Source organism: Leptidea sinapis, chromosome 2, assembly GCF_905404315.1.
Source record: "Leptidea sinapis chromosome 2, ilLepSina1.1, whole genome shotgun sequence".
Taxonomy (NCBI): Eukaryota; Metazoa; Arthropoda; class Insecta; order Lepidoptera; family Pieridae; genus Leptidea; species Leptidea sinapis.
Genome location: NC_066266.1, coordinates 25178388 through 25204085, shown reverse-complemented (window position 1 = coordinate 25204085; position 25698 = coordinate 25178388). Strand labels below are relative to the sequence as shown.

Here is a 25698-nt window from a genome sequence, read left to right as displayed (position 1 = left end):
GATAAATATTGTTAGTTTTAGTTCTATTACACCCATTATTAACATTAAATAAAATTACATAGCAGACGGTAATCACTGGTTGGCTCTGCACAGGGTTTCCTAGTGAGCCATCCAGGGTTTCTGCTTTTGAGACTGACGCTGTAAATTTATATCAGGCATTAAGAATAATGTATTTAATTATTATAACTAATAATAAATAAATACATTATGAAGCGAAATAAAAGTTTTCATCTTTATTATATATTTATTTAAAACTCGTATGTTATGAAAATTAGTGTAATTCTTCTTTGTAGTCCATCTCGCTCGCACATGTCATGTCATCTGTTTCCATCTGTACAAAAAGAGTTTATTCTTTAAAAGACATTTACGCAATGTTGGTAGGCCCCCCACAAGATGGACCGACGATCTGGTCAAGATCGCCGGAATACGTTGGATGAAGGCAGCGCAAGACCGATCATCATAAAATACATCAATACAGTGTTCGCCCAGGAGGGAAAGCGATTCCAAAGATGCAGTTTGTAGGCACTAAGACAACTGGCATCGAAGGTATATAAAAACTACATCTTATAAGTGGGGGGTTGCAATCGGACCATGATATGGACCTGAAAATTTCCAAAGTACTGTGATGCAGATCATTTGTACAGTGGTCACCAACGGAAGACCTTCAGACATCTAAATCCGGCATTTCTTTCGGATGAAGTTCGACCAGAGTTTGCAACAATGCTTGGCGATAGAAGAAGACACCTTTGTGGTGCCGATATAGACAGCATTCTAAGAACCTCTCAATAGTGGAAAAAATTTAAATACACAAAAATTTTTTTATTTTTAAAGTGATATACCTCACTTTTGGGATGAGTTTAAATAAATTTATCGATCGACCTCTCGGGTTCCGTCCGAGCGCTCTTCAAACTGAGCCAACTGATCGAGCGACGCATGGATCGTAAATCTTGGTATGCCTTGTTTCACTCAGTTTTGCAACACTACATAATAGGCATGATGCCCGATCAAATGACTCCAAAATTAACCACTGTCAAACACTAAATTGCGGAACTACCTTCTAGGGACGACTGAATGAACAACAAAGTCTTGTGGAAAGATGGGAGCGTCTTATGGTTCACCGATGTGTACAAAATGGAAAATAAATGTGGAGTCTATGGAGAACGCCTCAGGTTTAAATCCAGCACAAACCTGGGGATTTGCCTCCATATTTCAAGCAGAGTTATACGCCATTTTAGAATGTTCGGAAACAAATATCCAAAAAGGCTACTTCTAACAAAACATTAATATACATTCACTCTGACAGTCAGGCAGCATTTATGGCTTTAGACGGAGACTTGACGGCGTCAAAATTAGCCAAAAACTGTACTGACTGCCTAAACACATTAGGCATAAAAAATAGAGTGATCCTCATATCGGCCCCAGGGCATGCCGGAATCATGGGCAATGAAATGGCCGATGAGCTCGCAAGAGCTGCAGCTAAAGCAGTCCAATACGCACCGTAACATATTTGAGGACTGCCTAAGAGCTCCATTCCCCGCATTCCACACCTGGAACGCTGGAGAAGATCAACAGGTATAAACCATTCCAAAGCACTGATAAAGGCACTCAATAACAGAAATGCGAATGAAGCCCTATCATTGAGCAGGAAAAACCTATGCATACTCACCAGGATGCTAACTGGGCACTGTCGCCTAAACAGCACCTCAGTGTGGTCGGAATAAAAAACGAAAGAACTTGCAGATTTTGCCTCGAGGCCGATGAAACGCCTCTTCATCTCCTCTGCAATTGCGGCCCACAAATGCATAAGCGTAACCTCACCCTGCTCCCAGATGCTATCTGTAATACTCGCGTCTTGAAGATACTGCGGTTGGTAAATGCGGCAGGGCTTAGCGACGATCTATAAGTATGAATAGCGAACACAATAGTTCAATTCTGGACGCGGTGTTGCTAGGACTCATTAGGACTAGCCAAATAGCCAACGTCACCAAATAATAACATTAATTTCTTGTTCAACTTACAGTATAACTCAATATAACAATTTTTTTGAATTTGAAAGATCGACACCTCAAGTCAATTTCTTATATGCTATTATTTGGGTGCTCAACCCAAGGTTATCAACTGTAAAGTAGATCCTGTAGACGAATTTAATTAAAAACACACCAACTTTACCTTCACAGTGTCTTTAACATTCAGTTTCCCCCGGCTCTTCCGAGGCCACGGCTTCTTAAGATGCACGTAATCACAGTGAGATTTCTTTTCGTGTGGCGTTTTGAAACATTTGCCGCACAGTTCGCATTGGTGCGGTCGAATAGTTGTGTGGACCTAGATAGAAAATTATCAAGTTTTATATCTTAAAACACTATAGAAACCTTTGATAACGGAAAAGAAGTTAAGACCAGTTTACCAGTGGGAGGCTCCCTTGCACAGGGTGCCGGCTAGATTATGATTAACAAAACGGCGCCTATTTCTGCCGTGAAGCAGTAATGTGTAAATTATTCACACCGAAACTGAAGGGCCTGAATCCATTACTGTCTTTTTTTTGTAACTATAAGGGACGAGACGAGCAGGACGTTCGATTATTGTAACTGCCTATTACAATGCGGTGCCGCACAGGACTCTTGAAAAACCAAAAAATTCTGAGCGGCAGTACTATTGCGCTCGTCACCTTGAGACATAAGATGTTAAGTCTCATTTGCCCAGTAATTTCACTAGCTACGGCGCCCTGCAGACCGAAACACAATAATGCTTAAACATTACTGCTTCACGGCAGAAATAGGCACCGTTGTGGTAACCATAATCCGGCAACCTGTGCTAAGAAGGCTCTCAATGGTAAAACACTTGGGCCAGGGACTTCCCTATTCTTTTTCAAGCCCTTGGGAATATAAAAAAACCGCTTACACTCATATGCCGACGACAATTTCCCCGCGTAGAAAACTCTCTGGCGCACAACCCGCACTGGAAAGTTTTTCGTTCGTCAGTGTGCACATGTTCGTGAACGACCAACTGTTTTCTTGAGCTGAAGGTCTTGCCACAGTCCGTACACCTGAACGGTGTCTCGCCGGTATGAGTCCACCGGTGATCTCTCAGCACAGCGCGGCTCTGGACATTTATGGGAGTTGACTCATTTTATTAACCGACTTCAAAAAAGAGGAGGTTATCAATACGATCGGTATTTTTTTAGGTATGTACACCGATACTGAGATTTATCATCCGATTTACGTAACCTTTGTTCGATGCAGAATAGATGCCATTTAGTCCTATAAAAAATTTACATACGTTGGCCCAGTAGTTTTCATTTTATGAACATTTTTTTGAAAATTTTTGTTTTCCTCGATGATATAATTGTTTTTTGTGTATGGCTTTCTTAGGAGTTTTCATTCAGGTAGAACAAATATTATAACTATTAACTGACACTATAAAGTAAAAAATAAAAAAAAACTATGTTTAAAAAACCCGAATTCAAAAACTCAAAAGTATCAAATAACTATAAATTTAAATTAATCTTATATATAAAATTCTCGTGTCACAATGTTCGTTCCCGTACTCCTCCGAAACGGCTTGACCGATTCTCATGAAATTTTGTGAGCATATTGAGTAGGTCTGAGAATCGGCCAACATCTATTTTTCATACTAAATGTTAAGGGTGGTCCACACGATTTTTTTTTTTTTTAATTTTTTTGACATTTTGTTTTAAATTTGTTTGATTATGAGTCAGCATTAAAAAATACATACAACTTCAAATTTTCACCCATCAACGATCAACAGTTACTTTTGTATCGCGATTTTAATATCGGCAATACAACGTTTGCTGGGTCAGCTAGTATAAATATAATAAACTAAAATGAAATATGATACATTTCAGTTTTTGAAGTCGGTTTTTTTAAACGTAGTTTTTTTAATTTTAATAAAATGTGGGAGTTTTATACCATATAAATAAACTAGCTGATACCCCGCGTCGTCGTCCGCGTACGTATTTTTACACTTTGGGTTACATTACTGGACTTTTAGTAAGGATCCCAAATTTTTGAAAATTTAATATAGCCTATAACATCCGGGGATAATGTAGATTCCCAACAGTGAAATAATTATTCTAATCGGTTCAGTAGTTGCCCAGCCTTTTCAATGCAAACAAACAAATTTTCAAATCTTTCTTCTTTATAATATTAACTATAGATATTATGCTCAAACAATACACGCCAGAAGTCCAAAATTACAATTTTTTTTTATATGTTTTGACGACTATTTTAAGACTATGCTTTGCAAAGTCTCGGAATGGGGCGACTAAATTTAGTCCAATTCAACCCCAAGAAGACATAAGTTTGTGCGTTCATCACTAAAAAGCCTCCCTTTGTCGAATACCCTCGATTCGAGATCACTCCTCTAACTGCCACAGCCTGTATTGGCATACTGGGCATCGAAATATCTCGAGCGACGTTCAGTTCTGTGGTCACTTGGAAGAGAAGGCCAAACTGGGCTCTTAAAAGCTTGGTGTACTCAGTAAGGCGAGACAGTACTTCACTATAAGCGTAGAGATGTGGGTGCTCTCTGCATCTTCTACCGCATTTATCACGGGGAGTGCTCAGAGGTGCTGATCGGGTTGATTTCAGCGGCCGGATTCCCCCACCGGACATTACGTGCAAAGTACCATCCTCGTCACGTTGACGTCTGGCATTCCACAACCGCGCGTTTTGCAAGAAATTTCTTGCCTCGCACAGCCACTTTGTGGAATCAATTACCGGCTGCGGTTTTCCCGAACCGGTATGACTTAGGGACCTTCTAGAAAAGAACATTGAAATGAACAAGAATGTGGGGGACATTAAAGGACGGGAACGCATCTCTTGACACGTGTTGTTGCGGATGTCCATGGGCGGTTGCCTCACCTCCCCCCATCCCGTGAGCCTCTTGCCCGTTTGTCCCCTCTTGTATATATAAAAAAAGTGTCTATTCGCGTCAATACATCGCTGATCCTATAGAAGCAATGAGAAAATCCCTTTACCCAATCGTCCTGAGGGGTCAAATATAAAAATTATTATTTATTATTATTTGCCAAACAAACTACGTGACTCTAAAAAAAATCACTGCAGTATAAGTAAAAGAAAAAAGAAACTCTCGTAAAATACAAAACCCACAATCGTATCTAATACTCACGGACTAGTAAAAAAAGAAGGACTCCTCGCCGTGATATTAGCAAGTGAGGCACCTTTAAGCTAGTGTGTGTGTCACATTTATAGTCATATTTGGCCACAATTACTTTTGATGTTCCGTAGTATTGTTTTTAGACGTTATCACAATGCACGACGGCATTTTTAAAATATTTTATTGAGACGCAAACTGATCTGTCACAGACGATGACATTTCTCATAATGGCCGCCTATCAGCCTGTAGTAGTGTAAGTGTGTGCGTGGGGCCTATGTATTTACACGTTAATCGGCTTGTTTTGGTGCTACAAGGTTATGTAAGGTGACACGGAGTCCTTATTTTTTTACTAGTCCGTGCTAATACTTAGTTTAATAAAATTTCTTCTTTCGCCGCTGAGGAGAAGGCACTCGAAGAAGAATATTTGAATTTGATGTAATGAATTACCTGAAAAATCCTCCCGCAGATTTCACACATACAAGGCGCCTTAATCGTCGGGTACACGGTTCGATTCTTGTCGGGGTGTTCCCTTCTGAAGTGCGCGTTATATTCGTGCACGCTGTTTAACTGTACGTCACACTGTAAAAATGGCGGACATACAATATTGTATCAAAATTTATTATTTTTCCTTTTAAATTCTCTTTGATTTACCGGGGTTTATGGGTACCACGACGGCGCCTATTTCTACCGTGAAGCAGTAATGTGTAAGCATTATTGTGTTTCATTAGCCGTAGCCTGTCCTGCAGCCAAATTCTTAGTAATAATATGCGATATGCGGACAGATGGGGCAGAAAAGTCTTCGAATGGCGACCACGTACCGGAAGACGCAGTGTTGGTAGGCCCCCACAAGATGGACCGACCATCTGGTCAAGAACGCCGGAATACGTTGGATGAGGGCAGCGCAGGACCGATCGTCGTGGAGATATTTGGGGGAGGCCTTTGTCCAGCTGTAGACGTCTTCCGTCGATGATGATTAGTTGATAAAGTGTTAGTACATAGTAAATAAATAACATGTCCCTACCTGTTCACACGACAAAGGTTCTTCAAGAACACGCTCTCGTCGGAAGCCCGCCAACCTTATCCCCTTCTTTCTGAGTGATGGCTTCCTGTACTCATTGGCTACTCTAAAATTGGAAAAACCAATACTTATAAATACTAGGATCAGTATGGTATATACTTACAATATACTGAAAAAATATATAGGGAACAATATATTTAACGGAGATAGAAGAGGAAAGAGAATCTATTGTTCGTGTAACTACTTTTGAATGACAAGTCGTAAACAGTGAGCATACACACCAACAATTCAAACGTCACGCGTTTTCAAGCTGTCAGCTTATCTATACACTATTTTATGGTCTAAACCAGTGTCTCCCAAGCATTGTTCTGCCACAAAGCCCATAATTTTTAAGCCCAAATTGGTTCCATTGTATAAAATAATACACATTTATTAATTGTGTCATGTTCCACGTTTGGTCACGAGTGAAATAACTATTCTTCACAATGTAGCACTACACCCGGGGACGTCCGCTCGCAACCGATAGCCGATTACAACTGAACTTCCGCTGTACTGTGCATTCCGTATATAGCACTCAACGTCACACGGTTAATGTCACTGTCGATGTCATGACAGTGACAATGATTGTTAACACATAGTCAGCTCAGACTAGATGTCAATACACTACACATAATAAAAAGGTTTTAATATTTTTTCATGTTTATATAAGACGAGACGAGCAAGCAATTACAATGCAGTCCGCTCAGGATTCTTGAAAAGCCCAAAAATTCTGAGGGACACGCTCAGAATTTGCGCTCGTCACCTTGAGACATAAGATGTTAAGTCTCATTTGCCCAGTAATTTCACTAGCTACGGCGCCCTTCAGACCGAAACACAAAAATGCTTACACATTACTGCTTCACGGCAGAAAAAGGCGCCTTACAAAACACTTTGGTATCACCTATTTAGTCACAAAATTTAAGTGCGAAGTATGAGGAGTTGTTGCTTATTTTTAACCGACTTCAAAATGGAAGAGGTTATCAATTCGATCGGTATTTTTTTTTATGTATGTACACCGATTAATCTGAGATTTATGATCCGATTTACGTATTTTTTTCGATGCAGAATAGATGCCAATTGGTCCCATAAAAAATTTACAGAGTGTGGCCCAGTAGTTTTGATTTTATAAAAAAAATTTTTAGTAAAGAATCCAAGTTTTATCCTATACTATTTTTTTAAACAAGGCGGATATGTCGCGACTCGATATATTATTTATTATTATGGTTTTAATCACGATTTATCGGTGTGGGTACCGACTAGTTTCAGACCATTCGGAGGTCCTTCATTAGGGTTATTGCATACGATAGAGCAACACATTCCGCAGTCATTTAAAGTCAGCTATGACTAAATTTTAAATTTGAAAAAACGTTAAAACGTTCAATTTGCCTTAACCCTTAACTATAACAGCTAATATCATACAACCCAAATGTAGTGTATTGACATCTAGTCTTAACAGAGTATGTGTTAACTATCATTGTCACTGTCACAACATCGACAGTGACATTAACCGTGTGACGTTGAGTGCTATATAACGAATGCATAGTACAGCGGAAGGCCAGTTCTAAACGGCTATTGGTTGCGTGCGGACGTGTCCGGGTGTATTGCTACATAATATTGACACACACTTTTTACACAAATTATCTTGCCCCAAGTTAAGTTAAGGCATATATAGCCTGTGTTATGGGTTACAAGACAACGATATATTTAACACAATATACTTACTTAAACATACAAAAATTCATATAAACATACATAAATACATTTAAATAAGTTGTTACACTCGTGAGCAAACGAGGAACATTACACCATCCTTAGTCCCTAGCGATAAAAGAGCAATTATTTCTTTTTAATATGTGATGAATGAATAATATAATACTTACGGGGCTGCAGTGTGTCTTAACGAAACACTTATATGTTTCTCATAGGCCTCGTCAGACCGAAATTGTATGTTACACTTTTCACACCGAGGACCATCGTCGGGAATCTACAACAATAACAGTAAAGTTAAGATCTCTTTTCTATTGCATAGTATCCACAAGCGGACCAGGCCGTGCTAAATGTTTTTATTTCATGTTAATAATTACAGCTGATGGTAATTGATATGCCAACAGAACATTCACGGCAGAAATAGGCGCCGTTGTGGTACCCATAACCTAGCCGGCTTCTTGTGCAAAGGAGCCTGCCACTGGTTAAGTAAAGCAAGTACGAAAACATACCTACCGGCGCACGGGATCCTCAATGTAGACATGCAGTCGATTGTCAAATACTCGCCGACTGATCTTTTTATTCAGGAGCCCTATTACCAAAGTCGAAATGCGAAATTTCGGTTGACGGATCGTAAATCATCCTATTACGAAAGAGTTTCGGATCCGAAAGTTCGATCCGAAGTTCGCCATTAGACATTTTGTTTTTCGTTTCCCTTATTTCCCAATCTTCTTGACATTTACTTTTTCGTTGTTTGTCATTATTATGATCGTAACTACAACTTCACTTTTATGGTTATGTCTATGGTTCCGAAACGAAATCCGTCCGCACTATTCGGGTCTGAAAAACTTTGGTAATAGTATTTCATTCGAAGTTCGTCGATCTTTCGTTTCGGATCGAAACTTCGGCTTTCGATTTTGGTAATAGACCTCTAGATCATTGTAACGAGTAAAGAGAAGTGAGGAGCGGGTGTTGGAGCGGTGGCGTTAGTGTAGCGGTGTGAAGTGTGAGGCTACTCGCCTCACTGAGTGAGTACTCTCGTCTCAATCTCACCTGAAAGTCATCCAGTCGATGCTTCAGACTCCTGTGTTGATACTTCCCTTTCTCGCTGACGAACGAATACCCGCACAGCTCACAAACGAAGTCGGTTGGGTGTTTTATACGCAAGTGGCTCATGTACGTGGTTAGTGTACTGAAAGTGAACATTTAAGGCTACAGATGTAAATAGCAGCGGTGGGCGATTATTAATGATTACTATAATCGAATATACGTCATAATTAGTATTACTAATACTGTTGCAATAACTAGAGAAAGAGAAACTCGAAGTTGAGAGTCGATGACGCCTGTTTGGCTTAAATAGTCCGGTCAATTTAGACATTCGAAGTTACATAAAGTCCCAACAAACTGAAATAGCTGCATATTATGACGATAACAACTTTTATAACTTTTTGAATCGTTATATCTCAGAAACGGTGGCACGTAAGAAAAAAGTAAGTTTTTTATAGATAATTTTATGATCTACAATTTTTGTCTGAGATACTTTTATGATAAAACATACCGTTTTGCTGAAAATCGCGATAACCTCATTTTTTTGACCTTTGACCTTGAATAAAAAAAAATCTATACAAGGGAATGATGGGGAACTTTTAAACATTGTTTATGATTATGTTTTGAACAATTTCTCTGATTTTCAGCTTGTTGGGACTTCATGTAACTTCACTCTCATTCTTTTTTTGGTCTAAATTGACCGGACTAAAAGACAGAAGCTGTCTTTGTGATTTTCATCATTAGATATGGTTAGATACCTTTATGGTAATATTAATAATAAAGAGAATTTGTGCTTATTCAATTATCTTTTTGTGTATCTACCTAAATTCAATACTCATCATGAAAACGATATTCTTAAAGTACTATAATGATATACAGGAGCCCTATTACGAAAATCGAAATACGAAGTTTCGGTTGAGGGATCGTAATATTTCTTATTACGAAAGTGTTTCGGATCCGAAGATCGCAACGAAGTTCGCGATTAGACATTTTGTCTTTCGTTTACCTTATTCCCAAATTAACTTGTGTCTATGGTTCCGAAGCGAAAACCGTCCGCACTATTCGGATCCGAAGTACTTTCGTAATAAGATTTAATTTGAAGTTCGTCGTTCTTTCGTTTCGGACCGAAACTTCGGCTTTCGATTTTGGTAATAGACCTCCTGGTTCGTTGCAGTTTATGTTCAAGTCAGATACAACGTTATTCAATTATTATAATAGGTAGTAGGTAGACTTTTGTAACGATAAAAGGCATTTATTTTCTCAAAATTGATTCCTTTAGAATTCTTTTTGATGTCATTTCTAATAACTACTAGATACTACTACCGCTTCGTAAACAAATGGCGCTCTGAGAGAGAAGAAGCGGTGCAAGAAACTCTACCAGCATTCTTTTTTTGCGCTCTTTTCAATAAAAATATACAATATTGTACAGTCATTTCTATCGCTATAAAATAATCACAATCTAGTCTCAGGCTGTCCGATCATTTAGATATTCAGCAGTGGAGTAATAGGATTTACGACAGAGCCATTTTTTTTATAAAACATTTAAATTAATTTATAGATAATGCTTGAACAGTGGCTGGGACTTTATTATTGAAGTGTATACATTTACCCTTAAAGCTATTATATATCTTATGAAGCCTACTAGAATTAGTTACAAGCAATCCTTTACTTCTAGAGTTATAATAATGAAAATCACTATTAAGAGCAAAAAATATTATTTTGTGCGAGCGTAATCAGCGTGGTGCATAGTGCTGTCTCCTTCCTTCCCACGTTATGTGCGCTACTTCCACAACAGTCGACTCGGGGACACAATTAGGTACTTAGTACTTTCTTTGATTAACGCGAGTGTTACACATTTAAATAAAACACTTTTAAAGGATTAAAACGCGTGTAATTGTAACGAAATTACATTAGATGTTTGCGTAAAAGTTACATTCTTATTTTAGTTAACCCGACGTTACAAGACCTTTCCAGATCTCGTTTTCAGGGGGACTGCAGATGAAGTGAGACAAAGATAGTATTTGTCATAGTTGTCATTATGAAGTTTAGCGCGATTTATTTCCTCGGAGGTGGTATTTGCTGTACATAGATGGTTTTTGGCAAAATTTACTGACAGTGTCCTCTTCTTTTCTGGTGTTAGATAATTTTAGACCATCTTCTCTATTGAAATGTGTGTTTTTTTTAATTTCGATGGCTTCACGTACCAGTCTTGGGAGAAATCTATTCTCTTTTACCAAAACTTTTGGTTGGTCGAACCGGATGTAGTGGTTAGGACGTTCTGTTATGTGTTCACATACAGCTGACTTAGAGTGACGTCTGTGTTTGATATCCGCAATGTGTTCTTTCGGTCGGCTTGAGATATTACGTCTGGTTTGCCCAATGTAAGAAAATTATTAACTAAAATAAAAATGTAACTATTACGCAAACATCTAATGTAAAACCGTTACAATTACACGCGTTGTAATCCTTTAAAAGTGTTTTATTTAAAAAATTAGGTACTTATTAAATCAGTAACTACTAATTTTAATAATCGAGATATCTCCAGACATTTTTGTAATCGAATGATATCATTAGTATATCTCATAATCGCCTACCGCTACTTAATACGTCTATATAGGGCCTCTTGCTGTTAGACAACCGATGAAAACAGGCCAGGTTTAAGAAAATTTATTGAAGTAGGCGTTACTTTGCGGATATACACAATTATCCAAATGTAATGGGTTTTTTTAGTATTAATTCAGCCAATTCTTGCCTTTAAATAAAAATTTGAAAATCCGCAGTATGTTCGACGGGACATGCTTGAGTTTGTTTGTCTACGTTTACGAACGATATGAAGTTGATAATAATTATTGTTCGTTAACTCGTTCACGAATAAATCAGCAAAATGATTTAAAACGTCAAATTAGTCACACAATTTTGTTAATTTAAAGTGGCATTTACCTGAAATACGACACTCTTTTTTCACTGCACTTTTTAGCATTGCGGGGCGTCGTATTCAAAGCGCGGTCGAAGCACAACTAAATGATAAGTCTGCCTAATCGACGCGTAGGCAGAGTTTTGCTTCGGACAATTTTTAAGCATGATTATGAGTCTAGTTGTTAATTGTACCTAAGGCATTGGCTTAAATTTATTGTAACATTAAAGTATATTTACTCACTTAAATTCTTGAGAGCAGTGTTGACAATGGAACTTCTTCCCATCATGCCATCTGTCGTGACTTCGAGCTAATGCTCTGAAATAAAAAGAACATATTCTTAGGTTGAGAAATCCGCCATTAGTATTGTATTTGTTGGAGAGATAAATATACCCTATTTGTAAGACTGCTTGGACAGAACCCGAAAGGCGCGAGTTCGAGTCCCGCATCGTTCATAAATTATGGTACAACTATAATTTGTATATTTATTACAAACTATCTGACCCGGCAAACGTTGTTTTGCCATATAAATTGATAAGAGATGGCGCTAGTTGTATTCATTAGTAACAATCACACTTCTTTTATATTTTGTATAATTCACACTATAGTTTTATAAATTATAGCCTATTTGTTATTCTGGTGTGTAAGCTATATTATTGTAAAGTTTCATCAAAATCTATTCAGTAGATTTTGCGTTAAAGAAGTTCAAACATACATCCAGACATACAAACTTTCACATTTATAATATTAGTAGGATTAAAGAGCGACATCTCAAGTCAATTTCCTAATATGCGATTATTGGGTTGAGCAGGTTATCAACTGTAAAGTAGATCCTGTAGATGAAGCCACAACCTGAGAGTTTAACAAGATATTAAAAGATTTACGATCCATGCGTCACTCGAACTTGGCTTGGTGATATTCTCCTTTAGAAAGGTGTACGCGCTTTTTACCACCCATTTTTGGTACCCATGTCGTATCGTCCTGGAAACACCGCACAAGGAAGATTATTCCACAGCTTGGTTGTACGTGGAACAAAGTTCATTGAAAACTGCACTGTGGAGGACCGCTACACATCCAGATTATGGGGATGATATCCTATAGGTGAAATATAAATGCGGTAGAAGACACACAATGAAGCGATGTTTCTACGCAACGCCAAGTGATACAGCCACTGAGCCAGCCGTTCGAGTGACGTAAAGCTCATAAATATTGATAACAATCAGGTTATGGCTCCATCTACAGTATCAACTTTACAGTTGATAACCTGCTCAACACAATCTTTATATATAAAAATGAATTGCTGTTCGTTAGTCTCGCTAAAACTCGAGAAGGGCTGGACCGATTTGGCTAATTTTGGTCTTGAATTGTTTGTGGAAGTCCAGAGAAGCTTTAAAAGGTGAATAAATATGAAATGCTGGGAATTAAATAAAAACAACAATTTCATTATTCCTTTGATGTACTCCCCGTCGTTCAGAAATCAAATTGAAAGAATAGTTTAAAATGAAAAACTAATTAGGATTTTTATAATAATAATAATAATAATAATCATTTATTTCAGGCATAACCCATAGAAAATACAAATTAAAATCAAAATTACAATTAAATTACAACTAAATCGAATTAACTAACCATGCAAAAAAATTAAATTAAATAAATTACAAATTACTTACTTATATTAAATATCTTATTTTCTATTTTTATTAAGATGGATGTCCATCCATCTTTTGAAAATATCGTTATTATATACATTGTTAGAGACAGTCATCAGAATTCCGTTGGTGGAGCGTCTCATTCGATCCCAAAAAGAAGCAATTCTTGTGCGAATTATTGCGAAGAAGTCGGGCACTCTCGCTCTCGCAAACATACTTGCAGCACTGCAATACCTTGGAAGTTTCATAAGAGCTCGATAGGAATCATTATATTGCACTCTTAGTGAACTTAAGGTCTTGTTTGAATAATTACACCACAGTTGGCAGGTGTACATACACAGGCAATAAGTTTTAAATAGTGTTGTTTTCACCTCATTGCTGCACTTTGCAAACCTTCGTGCTATCATGTTGCTACGTACCGAGAGCGCCCTTCGCTCCCTCTCAATATCGTAGTCGTCTTTCAGATCTTCCGTTAAGATATGACCTAAATATTTGAATTGATTTACAATTTTTACACTATTCTCATTCAGATATACCCCAGGAATATTTTCTGGACCCTTTCCAGATTTAAATACCATAAACACGGTTTTATTAACATTATACTTCAATCCATGACTGTTAGCATAATTTTCGCATATTGATATTAATTTACGTAACCCTTTGATCGACGGACTCAGCAGGACCATATCATCAGCGTAACTTAAATTATTGATGCATATATTTCCCACATGACAGCCTATTCTGGCCCTCCTGAGTTCGACGATCAAATCGTTGATGTAAAGATTGAACAGATCAGGAGAAGTCAACCCTCCTTGTCTCACACCGCAATCTAGTCTGTAGCCACTAGATAGGGTGTCACCCCATTTAACGCAGTTTATTTGGTTTCCGTACCAAAATTTTAATAAATTTATGATCTCAGTAGGAGCTTTCGTAGCAGAAAGCTTTTTCCAAAGAATGTCATAATTGACCAGGTCAAAGGCTTTACTTAGGTCAAGAAAGCATGCATATACCGAGGTTCTACGTTCTGTATAATAGCTCACACAACTCTTTAGTGTAACGATAGCTGAATCCGTTGACAAACCTGGTCGGAAACCAAATTGTGCGTCATCAATATTGATAAATCTTTGCAATACCGGGTGAATTAGACGCTCCAGAACTTTACTAATAATTGTGCCAAGCGAGATGGGCCTGTAATTTGCAGAATCATTTAAATTGCCTGTTTTATTTTTAACGATAGGAACTACTAATGTTTTTGTTAAAGAAACCGGTAAAAATTCATATTTTATGCATAGATTAAAAAATGTACATAAATGATGGTATACTTTATCTGTACCCCACACTATGTGTTCGACACTAAGACCATCATGCCCAGGTGACTTACCGCGTTTAATAGATTTAACTGTATTTCTAATATCTTCAGGCGTAAACTGTATAAAACAACCGGAAGAATCTAACTCTGACCTTGGTACTTTTTTGGTGTCGACCACACAATTTGTGGTCAGGGGTTTGGCTCTAAATTTAGTTTTAAATATGTTGGCAATATGTGAAATTTCTTTAGACCCATCTATGGATACCGGCCTACATTCCTTACCCTGTAGTCTTTTGGTTGCATTCCAAAATTTTATAAAATTGTTTTCTTTCTGATGTGTTGCTAAAATATTCATTTTAATGGATTCTTCGTTTTGTTGGCTCCATTTAAGTTTATTTTTGAATTCCCTTCTACTTATTTTCATTTTCTCGTAAAGCTCCCCATTACTAGGTTTTCCCGCACTAACCCAGGTTTTAAAATATAATCTTGCTAACTGATGACTGTCTCTGACATAGTAATTCCACCCCGTCACATGTTTTTTTTTAGTATGAAGGTGCGTCGGACGCGAACTTATTAATGCTGCCTTCTGCAATACATCAACGATAAAATTGTAGTACAGTTCTATACTCGAGAAGTATTCTTTATAATGCGAACAAGTTTTATGACTATTACAATTACAGTGAAATACACCTGGGAAATTGTCGAAGTGTTCATAGCAATACTTTTGAAATTTATTTATTTGCTCATTACTACGTGACCCCCATTTTACCTTCACTAAACCATCATCACTGCCAGTTACCACCGCAGGTACAACATTTTCAGGGATGCAACATGTAATACATATGGGATAATGATCTGACCACGTCACATCGTATAAAATCTTTACGTCGGCTACAATTTGTGACGCTGCACAAGTAGTGAGACAGTGATCCAGCCAGCTCTGAGAGCCGCTGGACTCGCTCATAAATGTAAAATGATTTGACTCAAGCCCTAAATAATTAATATCAATGCATTCCAATTCCATATCTTTACAAAATTTTATCATTTCTCTGCCGAAATTAGCCGAAGGGTGGGAATTAAAGTCTCCCAGCACATAAGCACACTCTACATTCGACTCTTCAATTATTGCACTAATCTGACCAAGACAATCTATGAACTCCGACATGTTGTCCGTGTGGTCGACGGGCATATAGACATTAATTACTAAAAATAATCTTGATCCCATATGTATTTTTACAGCCGCGATTCGATTACTACTACATTCAATCGGAGTTACTGCGTGGAATTCATTATTATTCCATAATATTGCAAGACCGCCGTAAGGCCGACCTTTTAACATTCCTACGGATGTATCAACTGACGATTTGGCAATACTACTAAAATTTTTACTTATCTCATTGACGAAATTAAGATCATGTGGAAGGAGCCATGTCTCTTGAAGAACTACAATATCAGCTCTAATAGTTAAGTTCTTAACACATTGAATCGATCTTTTGATCGATTTACAGTTATACGATATAATAGAAAATTGAGTTGACTTATGGTCCATTATATTTCTTATTACTATTTAGTTTTTCTACCTTACCTTTCGGTATAAAGTCTCGATAAATTCTAAATTTGATCCCCTCTGGCCAAAAGTCCGGTTTCAGGAAGCGATCTAACTTGTTTTTACTTACAATAATTTTATAAGATGTGAATTGCGTTTCATTTTTTTGCGTTAATAATTCCACTTTCACACACTCCTCACCCATGTCTTTAATATACTCCCGGATGTCATCTGCCGAGGTCGATTTATTTACTCGAGAAACATACACTGCCGATGTTAAATCCGCCACTCTTAACTTGGTAGAAATCTGAGCTGTACCACTTGAGTTAACGAGCTTCTTTCTTTTTCTATGTTCCACTAGAACAAAGTTGTCATTTTCGGGCTTGGAAATATAACTTGGCTTTTTAAAATTCGTATTCACCGTTATATCTCTATACGATGGTGTATTAGTAGGGGTATCCAATGCCTTCATGGCGGTCACACTTGGATCGGAGTACCAATCCCTCAGAGTACTCTCAACACATATAGTGCCATTGGTTTTATTATCCGGCGCACATGGAGAAAACAAATGAACACTAGAAGCCTTAACAGATTTCTTAGAAACAGATTCTTGCGAGGTATTCTGTTGTTGTTTTTGATTTTTAGGGTCTCTATCATTGCGTTGAGATCGTTCACAGCTACTTTGTTCGGTTTGCAAGTTAAATTGCAACATACGTTTTACTTGTTCAATTTCTTGTTTCAAGTATTCAAAATCAGAATTCGATGTAAACTTGTCACTATTCAAAGATGTCGCCTTAATATTGGCTACCTCACTCTTTAATATTGACATTTCTTTTAAAAATGTAGTCACATCTATGTGATCAAAAGTAATTGGTGGTAGCTTGTTAAGATTTTTTGCCACAAATGTAGGCAAGCAATCCGGATCGTATTCTTTTATTAGTTTTATTATATCCTGTAGGCCCTTTTGTTCCGAGCCATCTCTTCTCCGCATGAATTTTTTTGTTGGTGCTAATAATTTGTACGCTATCAATCGCGCAGACTCGATTTCATCGCAACTGTATGCACTTAAACATATTTGTATGATACCCGTTTCTGGTAAAGTATCTATTTTATTACTCACAAAAGCCAATAGTTCATTTACCACTAATTTGCATTCCTTACATTGCACAGTATCACAAACAACAGTGTTATCACTTCCGCGACTCGCGGTATTGCGGGTAGGTGAACGAAACATTGGTATCGCGTTCGCACAACAACCGTGCGCTGCGGGCAGCTGCAAGCGGGGTACTCAATCCTTTATATCTTTCCTTCTCTTAGGAGGTAAAAAGAAACTTAATTTTAGCTAATTATAGTCGGTAGATTACTTACAGTTGTTAACTATCTATCAGATTATTTCTATATAAATTGATCAAATATGGCGATATCATTTAATAAAAAGTTTTAAGAAATAAAGATGAAATTAAATGAAAGATAAAGATTTTTATAAGTACTACGTGTTTAGTCATGTGTTTACGCGAACGAAGTCCCGGGTATCAGCTAGTATTTGATATAAATGTTTGCGCCTACCAGAATTCGAACCCGGGACCTCTAGTATAGTAGGTATAGTGGTTAATGACCCTGTCACTAATCACTGGGCTAAATGGGCCGTCAAATATAGGTTAGAAATAACTTACATATGCAACGTTGTAAACGGGCAACGTTTGCAGCTGTATCTCATCAAGTGTACACCCGATATGTGTTTGTAGAGCTTCGCTAAAGTCTTATAGTGCACTTTACAAATCCCGCATTCATATTCCCCGCATTCCTGAAAGCATCACCAAGTCCGCTTTAAAGGCGTTCTTTCAAAACTGCAAGTTAGGCCTATCACAGACGACAGACTATCCGTGACGCATTTTTTAGTCCGTGATAATAAAACCGATAGAATTATATGCAGTGACGCAAAAAGTCTGACACACAAAATATCCCCGTAGATCTGACAGACCGCGTCGCACCGTGCCGTAAAGAGCGCCAAAAATATAAAGTTTGCTTCTACACGCGCTAACTCAAGTGACGTTTAGTTTTAGTCTGTAGTCTGCACTTGCTAGTGATTGGCGCTAGACATCGATGTATCGATGTTGATACGAGAAATAGAAAACAGACCAGCACTATGATGAGTATGAAACATCTTTGGCAGAGTATGATAGTGTGCAAATTTATTTGTATATAGTTTTAGAACGGAATGTTTATTATAAAACAGTCCCTTTAATAATCTTTCTGAAAGAAAAGGATGAACCCAAAATTCTCTTTTTCTTCTTCTTTTTTATATCTCAAGTACGAAATAATACACTGCAATCTCTGTGCTTCCATTTTGCGTACGTCCCTACAGTTCTGCCGACAAAATGATCGAAAGTGTACCTCGTGTGCGTTGAATCTGTGAAATATCTGCCAAAAAACTTTTTATGTGCCGCAGACTCGATAGCAGAAAAAGTGTGTCATGTGTGATAGGCCTTAAGATAAAAAATAAACGTAATAATAAAAAAATGCCAACTGTGCAGACGGCCGATGTTTAATAATAAATAAAATTATTAATTTCAATGTATTTTCAATGATATATTAGTCAAACAAAAACACTATTTCAACAATGCACATTGAACTTTTCACTAAATCCATTCAATTTCACTTATAAGATACAGCACTAATGTTGCACAATACGTCAGCTGTATAACTACAGGTATACTGCTTTAATCATTTCAATGACACGAAATCACATCATCACCCCAGCTTTCATCTATCCAAAAAGTATACATATATATATATATATATATATATATATATATATATATATATATATATATATATATATTATTTCCTTATATTTATTTTTCTAATTATTTATTAATTGCGTGCGCCAGTCACGAGTATGTCGGTGACGCGATGCTTATGGCTTATATATTTTCCCCCACCAAAAAAGTGCCCAACGCGGCTAAAGATTTTTTCACTTCAATAAATATTCTATATGTCCCTAGCGTAAAATGCAACTATAGAAAAAATACTTTTATGTTAAAGAGTCAGACAAAATTCGGACTAGAGTCTAAAAGTCCGGACTTGTACGGAATAATCGACGGATTGTGACCCTAAACAGAATAAGCATTTCTGCTTAAATTTATTACCTTCGACCCCCAGAACTAGGATGGCCCGTGACTTGGGGGTCAGTCTCTTCCCAGTTGTAAAATATAAAATACTAGCCCTTCCCGCCCGCTTCGCTGTGGGAATTGAATAAAAGGAAGGAACGTTGGAATTCCAAAAATAAGTAACATTAAACAGTTTTGGATAATATTTCCCATCGAATGGTGGTAGTTTCATGTCGATACGATCAATGGTTTAGGCTTGAAAGAGCCTCAAACAAAGACACATTTTCATTATATATGTATATATATAATGAAAATAGTCTATATATCTATATACAGTCGTGGTCAACTAATTAGGGACACTCTGGACCGTTGGACGACGTCTGATAGAAGCAGGGTTGTTCGAAGGAGTGGCTCGCAAAGTACCGTTGTTAAAGAAAGAATATAGAAATGCACGTTTGACGTTTGCAAGTAAATATTTACATTGGACCTACGCCCAATGGCAACATGTATTATTCTGACGAAGCCAAGGTTAATTTGATTTCTTCAAATGGAAGGAAATTCGTACGGCATCCTGTAAAAGCGGAAATGAATCCAAGACTCACAAAAAAGCAGGTGAAACATGGCGGTGGAAACATTAAAATGTGGGGTTCATTTTGTGGACGTAGAGTGGCACCTGTGAGGAAAGTTCAGCGGTATTTAGACCAACATCAATACAAGGCAATATCAGAGGAAACTATGCTTCCCTACGCTGAGGAACATCTCCCTATTATATGAACGTTTCAGCATGAAAACGACCCGAAACATACCACCCGTTCAGTCAAGTCGTTTCACAACAGTCAGTCGGTATCAGTGCTAGATTGGCCAGCAAATAGCCCGGACCTCAACCGAGCACCTTTGGCACGAAATCAAGAAAAAAGTTGCCACTTATCGTACCATATTTTTAGATGAACTTAATGAAGCTTTTTGCGAGGCATGGTCAAACATTCCTGTCGAAACATGTCAGAAACTGATAATGTCTATGCCACATCGGTATCTAGCGATAGTTACTAACAAAGGTCTTGCTACTGGGTACTGAATTTTACACGTAATAAAATGGAGTTGCTAAAGAAATTAAATTACTGGAGATTACTAGTTTTATTTAACTCTCTTTTTCATTTTACTTTACTTTCCTTAATTAAATGTCCAGCTACAGAATTATACCTTAAATTCAACCTTAATTTCATTTACAGCCAAAAAATCTTTTATTTACAGCCATTTATTGCATAATAATTGGACCAAACTATGCAAATAATAGTTACTGAGAAATCAATAGGGTTTTATATTTATATTTACATAACCGGTTATTTCTCTTCACTATCCTGAATGTCCCTAATTAGTTGACCACGACTGTATATAGATTAAAGAAAACAGATATCAACATATTTTAAGGTAAGTGACTATGACTGAGGTAGTTATGCAACTAATTAAAAATAACTTTTTATACATAATTTAGGATGTGTGTGTGCGTTTAGTCATAATGTATGTGTAATAACAATAAACTTACTCGAGTATGCCTCATCATATGCGCTTTAAAGGCGTCCTCATCCAAAAACCCTTTGAAACACAGCGTACACCTGTAAGTGCTATTCTTATAATTCGCAGATTCCCGTCTCTTGTGCACTTCCGCAAGTTGTTCTTCGTACGTCAAGTCGGTTATCACAAACTTATCTTCGAGTGAATCTTTAAAACCAGTCCGTGCCCTAGGCCTTCTCTTTCTACCTCTCCACAATATCCGTATGTCATCCCACTTCTGACTCACGTTGACACCGTTCTGTTCTACGTTCGAATCTTTTGATGTTGTATGTCTGCTTGTATTATCAGTGTCGATTTCCAAAAATAGCGGATGTTCATTATTAATTATCGCGTCATCATCATTAATATCAATGTTATTTTCAATTGTATCAACACTTTTATATTCAACATCACTGCTGTAATGTTCTTCAAATTTTAACTGTTTTATAGTTTCATTGGCGTCATTGTAAACCAAACTACAATCATAGCTATTTATATTCACAACTTTTGTAAGATTACTTGTCAACAGGGCTGAATCACGATCTATATTTTTAATTTTATCCATACTTACCTGAAATCAATATCGTAGGTCATAAGCATACAAAGTTATATCTATAAAAGTAAAACTTTAAAAAAATCTACGTAAAAATAGAACATCTTTTTGTTATTTTTTACAAATACTTGATATTATTTCATGCTATATTTTTTTTTGTAATATTCGTTTAATGAGAATGGTTATTACCGCCACGGACTGGTAAAAAAGAATGACTCGTGACATTAGTAAGTGAAGCACCTTTTTTTTTTTTTATTATGAAAAATAGAATTACAATTTATTATTATATAACAGGCCAAAAATCACAGAGGTTTGTCCGGCATGTTAGTAGATATACTATTACTTTAGGCTGGTGTGTGTGCGGTATACCCCGTAACACAATTTTTTCTCCCATAAATAATCATATATCCACAAATACTTTTATAGTTATTGCTTTAACACTTTTTCACAACGCATGACGGCATTTTTATAATATTTTATTGCGACGCAAACTGATCTGTCACAGACGATGGCAGATCTCATAATGGCGGCCGATCGGCTTGTATTAGTGTAAGTGTATGCGTGGGGCTATGTATTTACACGTTTACCGTGCCTCACTGTTATGTGACACGGAGTCCTTCTTATTTTACTCGTCCGTGATTACCGCAAGTATCATCGGATAAATTCCGACAATATGAATTAATTATTAATTAATATTAACAGATGGTATTGATTGACTTCACTTACATTACAAAAAAAAAAACAAAAAATACTTTTTTAACGTCAAATGCAAGATTTAGTGTTATAAAGTGGAAATACTAGATCAATTCAACTAACAAGGAAATTTTCTTACATTAATTAATAAGCTTTTTTTATTAACCTACAGCACGCAGGGTCAGCTACCCGACAGACGTTGTTCTGTAGATAATAAAAAAATACTGTTTTATAGGAATTTGCCAATAATATTTATTTCGTAAAAAATGCTCCTTGTTGTTATAATGAAATTGTTTCACAGCAGAACTGTCAAACAGTGCGTCAATAAATTCTCTCATAGAAAATATGTCCTTATAAAAAAATATTGGAAATTTAATAATTATGGGTCCCAAATCGAAATAAAAACTATCCTATCTCTCAAGTTGGACCAAACTGCACTCCATGAAGTAATCCCCATTAAAATCCGTTCATTAGTTTAGGAGTCCATCGCGGACAAACAACGTGTCACGTAATTTATATATTTTAAGATTTTACAATGTTCCCTGAAGTAACATTACTGTTTTTCGAAGCGTATGAACTCTTACATAAATTCATGAAAACAATTTTAATTATTTGTGTTTTCTTAGTATTTAAGTACCATTCTTACAATAATTTATCACTTAATTTCAATAGCGGAGTGTCACATTAAGATTTCATCAATTTCAATATCATTATCAAGCTCTGAGTAAAGTAAACAATTCATGGTTTACTTAAAAGCTGATTTTAAACAAATTTTCAGGTTAGAGGAACGAACAAATCTTAAAGAGATTTTTATAATCAAGCTACAGCCCCCGGCGTCGTCCACGTGGTCGCTTTAAAAGCAGCAACAAATACACATACATTTCTGCTTGCTAGCTTGATTATGTGTAGCCTATATTTTATCCCGACCTCTTTGAATTAAATTTATTCAGTAGTTCGCCCGCCACCGGACCGCACCATAGTATCGCGCACTCGGTTGGTCATCTTTGTAACTATTAAAATATTCGTCTAAATAATATAGCCTGAAAGGCAAACTTAATCTACTTTAAATAACAGAAGCGATAAAAGTGTTGATCTGAGTAAACTAAACAATTAATGGTTTACTTAAAAGCTGATTTAAAACAAACTTCCAGGTTAGAGGAAGGAACAAATCTTCAAGAGATTTTAATAGACAAGCTGTAGCCTCCGGCGTCGTCCACGTGGTCGCTTTAAAGCAGCAACAAATACACATACATTTCTTCACCTAGCTTGATTATGTGTAGCCTATATGTTGTCCCGACCTCTTTGAATTAAATTTATTCACTAGTTCGCCCGCCACCAGACCGCAACATAGTATCGCGCACTCGGTTGGTCATCTTCGTAACTATTAAAATATTCGTCTAAATAATCTACTCTAAAACTTAATCTACTTTAAATAACAGAGCGATAAAAGTGTTTATTTTTTATTATATTACTCACATTGTCAGAGTTGTCAATGATTTCCTGGAGCACCCTGTGAGCTCTGCGACACTTGTTTCTAAACAGATTGCAATTATTTAGTCTGTGGATACATTCCACACATGCTAACTGAGGTAGCGGATCATCTGCGTACGCCTGTAACGAAGATAAGTCTGATGTAAATCTTCATCTGCCAAGTGGAAAGTAAGTCGTTGATATAGTGTTTGCTCTGCCAAAGAAAGCTTTTTTTGCTATATACCAGCTTGGTTATAGACAGTCAGTCAAAGAGAAATTTTAAATTATATAATTATAATATATAAAATTAAATATTAAGGATTGTTCTCCGCTGAACTGCAACTATATTCTTTTTTTATGGAATAGGAGGACAAACGAGCGTACGGGTCACCTGTTGTTAAGTGATCACCGCCGCCCTTCTCTTGCAACACCAGAGGAATCACAGGAGCGTTGCCGGCCTTTAAGGAAGGTGTACGCACTTTTTTTGAAGGTACCCATGTCGTATCGTCCCGGACAAGGAAGCTCATTCCACAGCTTTGTAGTACGTGGAAGAAAGCTCCTTGAAAAACGCACTGTGGAGGACCGCCACACATCCAGATGGTGAGGATGATATCCTATTCCGCACTACCTAACAACAACAGCTTTTTTATTACTGCAACTATTAGATGCTTGTGTGCGTGCCCTCTTGACACTCTTGACTTTGTATATTTAACGTTGAAATGAGTAGAATACTTACTCATGATAATTATGTGGTCCCAGTTTCTTATTTCTAGAAGTATTATTTTTACAAAATTTACAACGCAACCCGACCTTTTTGTTTCAATTATTAGCAAAGTTTAACAGAACATCTGGCACGTCAACGTCACACGTAGAGAATGGCTAGAGTACGCTACGCCCCCTTTGGCGTAGTATTATTTGCCGCACTTTTCTACTTCACTACGCCTGCGGTATCTAGATGGAGCGCAGCAGATACCAACACTTAATTTAAGATTATGACTGTTCATTGTCAGCACATTTATAAAATTTAATATACCTTCACAAAAAACTTCACCTTTTTCTTCTAACTAGTTATTTTCATTATTATAACACTAGAAATAAGGGTTTGTATGTAACTTATTATTTAATATATTAATTAGTTATTATATTTAGGGGTGTAATTACTGTGGCTGAGTTCAGAGAAAAGTTTTATGGCTTTTGGATACCCAAAAGGTGTGTGTGGTGATATATTATGCGCATGGCTCGAATGAGTCGTCTGTTTATGTAAAAAGAGTATATTAACGTAATCTATGAGCGGTATAGATTAACCTACCTACAATTGCATGATATAGAATACATGCCGAAATGTAAAAAAAAAATAGTAATGCAATTTTAATTTAAAAAAGGGCCGCTTTCTTGCGCCTGTTCTTCTCAGGTCTGAGAAGCCTATAATTCCTACTAATATTATAAATTAGAATGAAAATTTGTGATAATTTTATACACTTTTACGCCAGAGTGACTGAAACTTTACAGATGATAAATTGTTCAACCCCAATATTTGCATATTAGGAAATTGACATGAGATGTCGCTCTTGCAAATCTAAACAATTTGTTATGTTTTTAAAGTGATAACCCTCACTTCTGGGAAAAATACATAAAAAAAAACTGAAAATAAAATTTTACGAACGTAAACGTGGTCGTAAACAAGGCACATTATGTATTAGGAGTCTACTGGCTATGGTTAGCCAATAAAATGTGGAACAAAAATCGAATATCAACCCAAACTATAGGTGGTCTTTGTATTACGTAGAAACCAGAGAACAGCTATTGTGCATTACGACAAAATGTATGATTTTTGCGTTGTGGGTAGTAAATACTTACTGGCACGCCTGTTATTTCTAGGTATATCTCATGTAAGTCTTTTTCTATCATGTCGTACATTTTAACACCAGTAACTAAACACAGCCTGCAAACCTGCAAAAA

At 36.8% G+C, this 25698-nt stretch overlaps 1 protein-coding gene across 1 annotated transcript; it reads right to left on the bottom strand.

Annotated features, from left to right (window-relative positions):
• Window positions 1-260: 260 nt before the first annotated feature.
• On the bottom strand, window positions 261-25647 carry LOC126974028 (zinc finger protein 724-like). Its single transcript, XM_050821401.1, has 9 exons — window positions 25597-25647; window positions 23746-23880; window positions 21016-21594; window positions 14889-14934; window positions 13901-13991; window positions 12102-12176; window positions 8951-9089; window positions 8082-8177; window positions 261-2322 (listed from the first exon to the last, which is right to left on the bottom strand). The coding sequence occupies exons 1-9, from the start codon at window positions 25645-25647 to the stop codon at window positions 2149-2151; spliced, it is 1386 nt and encodes a 461-aa protein (XP_050677358.1). The 3' UTR covers window positions 261-2148.
• Window positions 25648-25698: the final 51 nt, after the last annotated feature.

Excerpts from the sequence above, each read along its gene's own strand:
- LOC126974028 (XM_050821401.1), bottom strand. The coding sequence starts at position 25,647 with ATGATAGAAAAAGACTTACATGAGATATACCTAGAAATAACAGGCGTG. Across the intron at positions 14,935-21,015 it reads ATATGATGAGGCATACTCGA|TTTACGCCTGAAGATATTAG; the intron begins GTAAGTTTATTG and ends TGTTTTATACAG. Across the intron at positions 8,178-8,950 it reads ATCGACTGGATGACTTTCAG|ATTCCCGACGATGGTCCTCG; the intron begins GTGAGATTGAGA and ends TTATTGTTGTAG.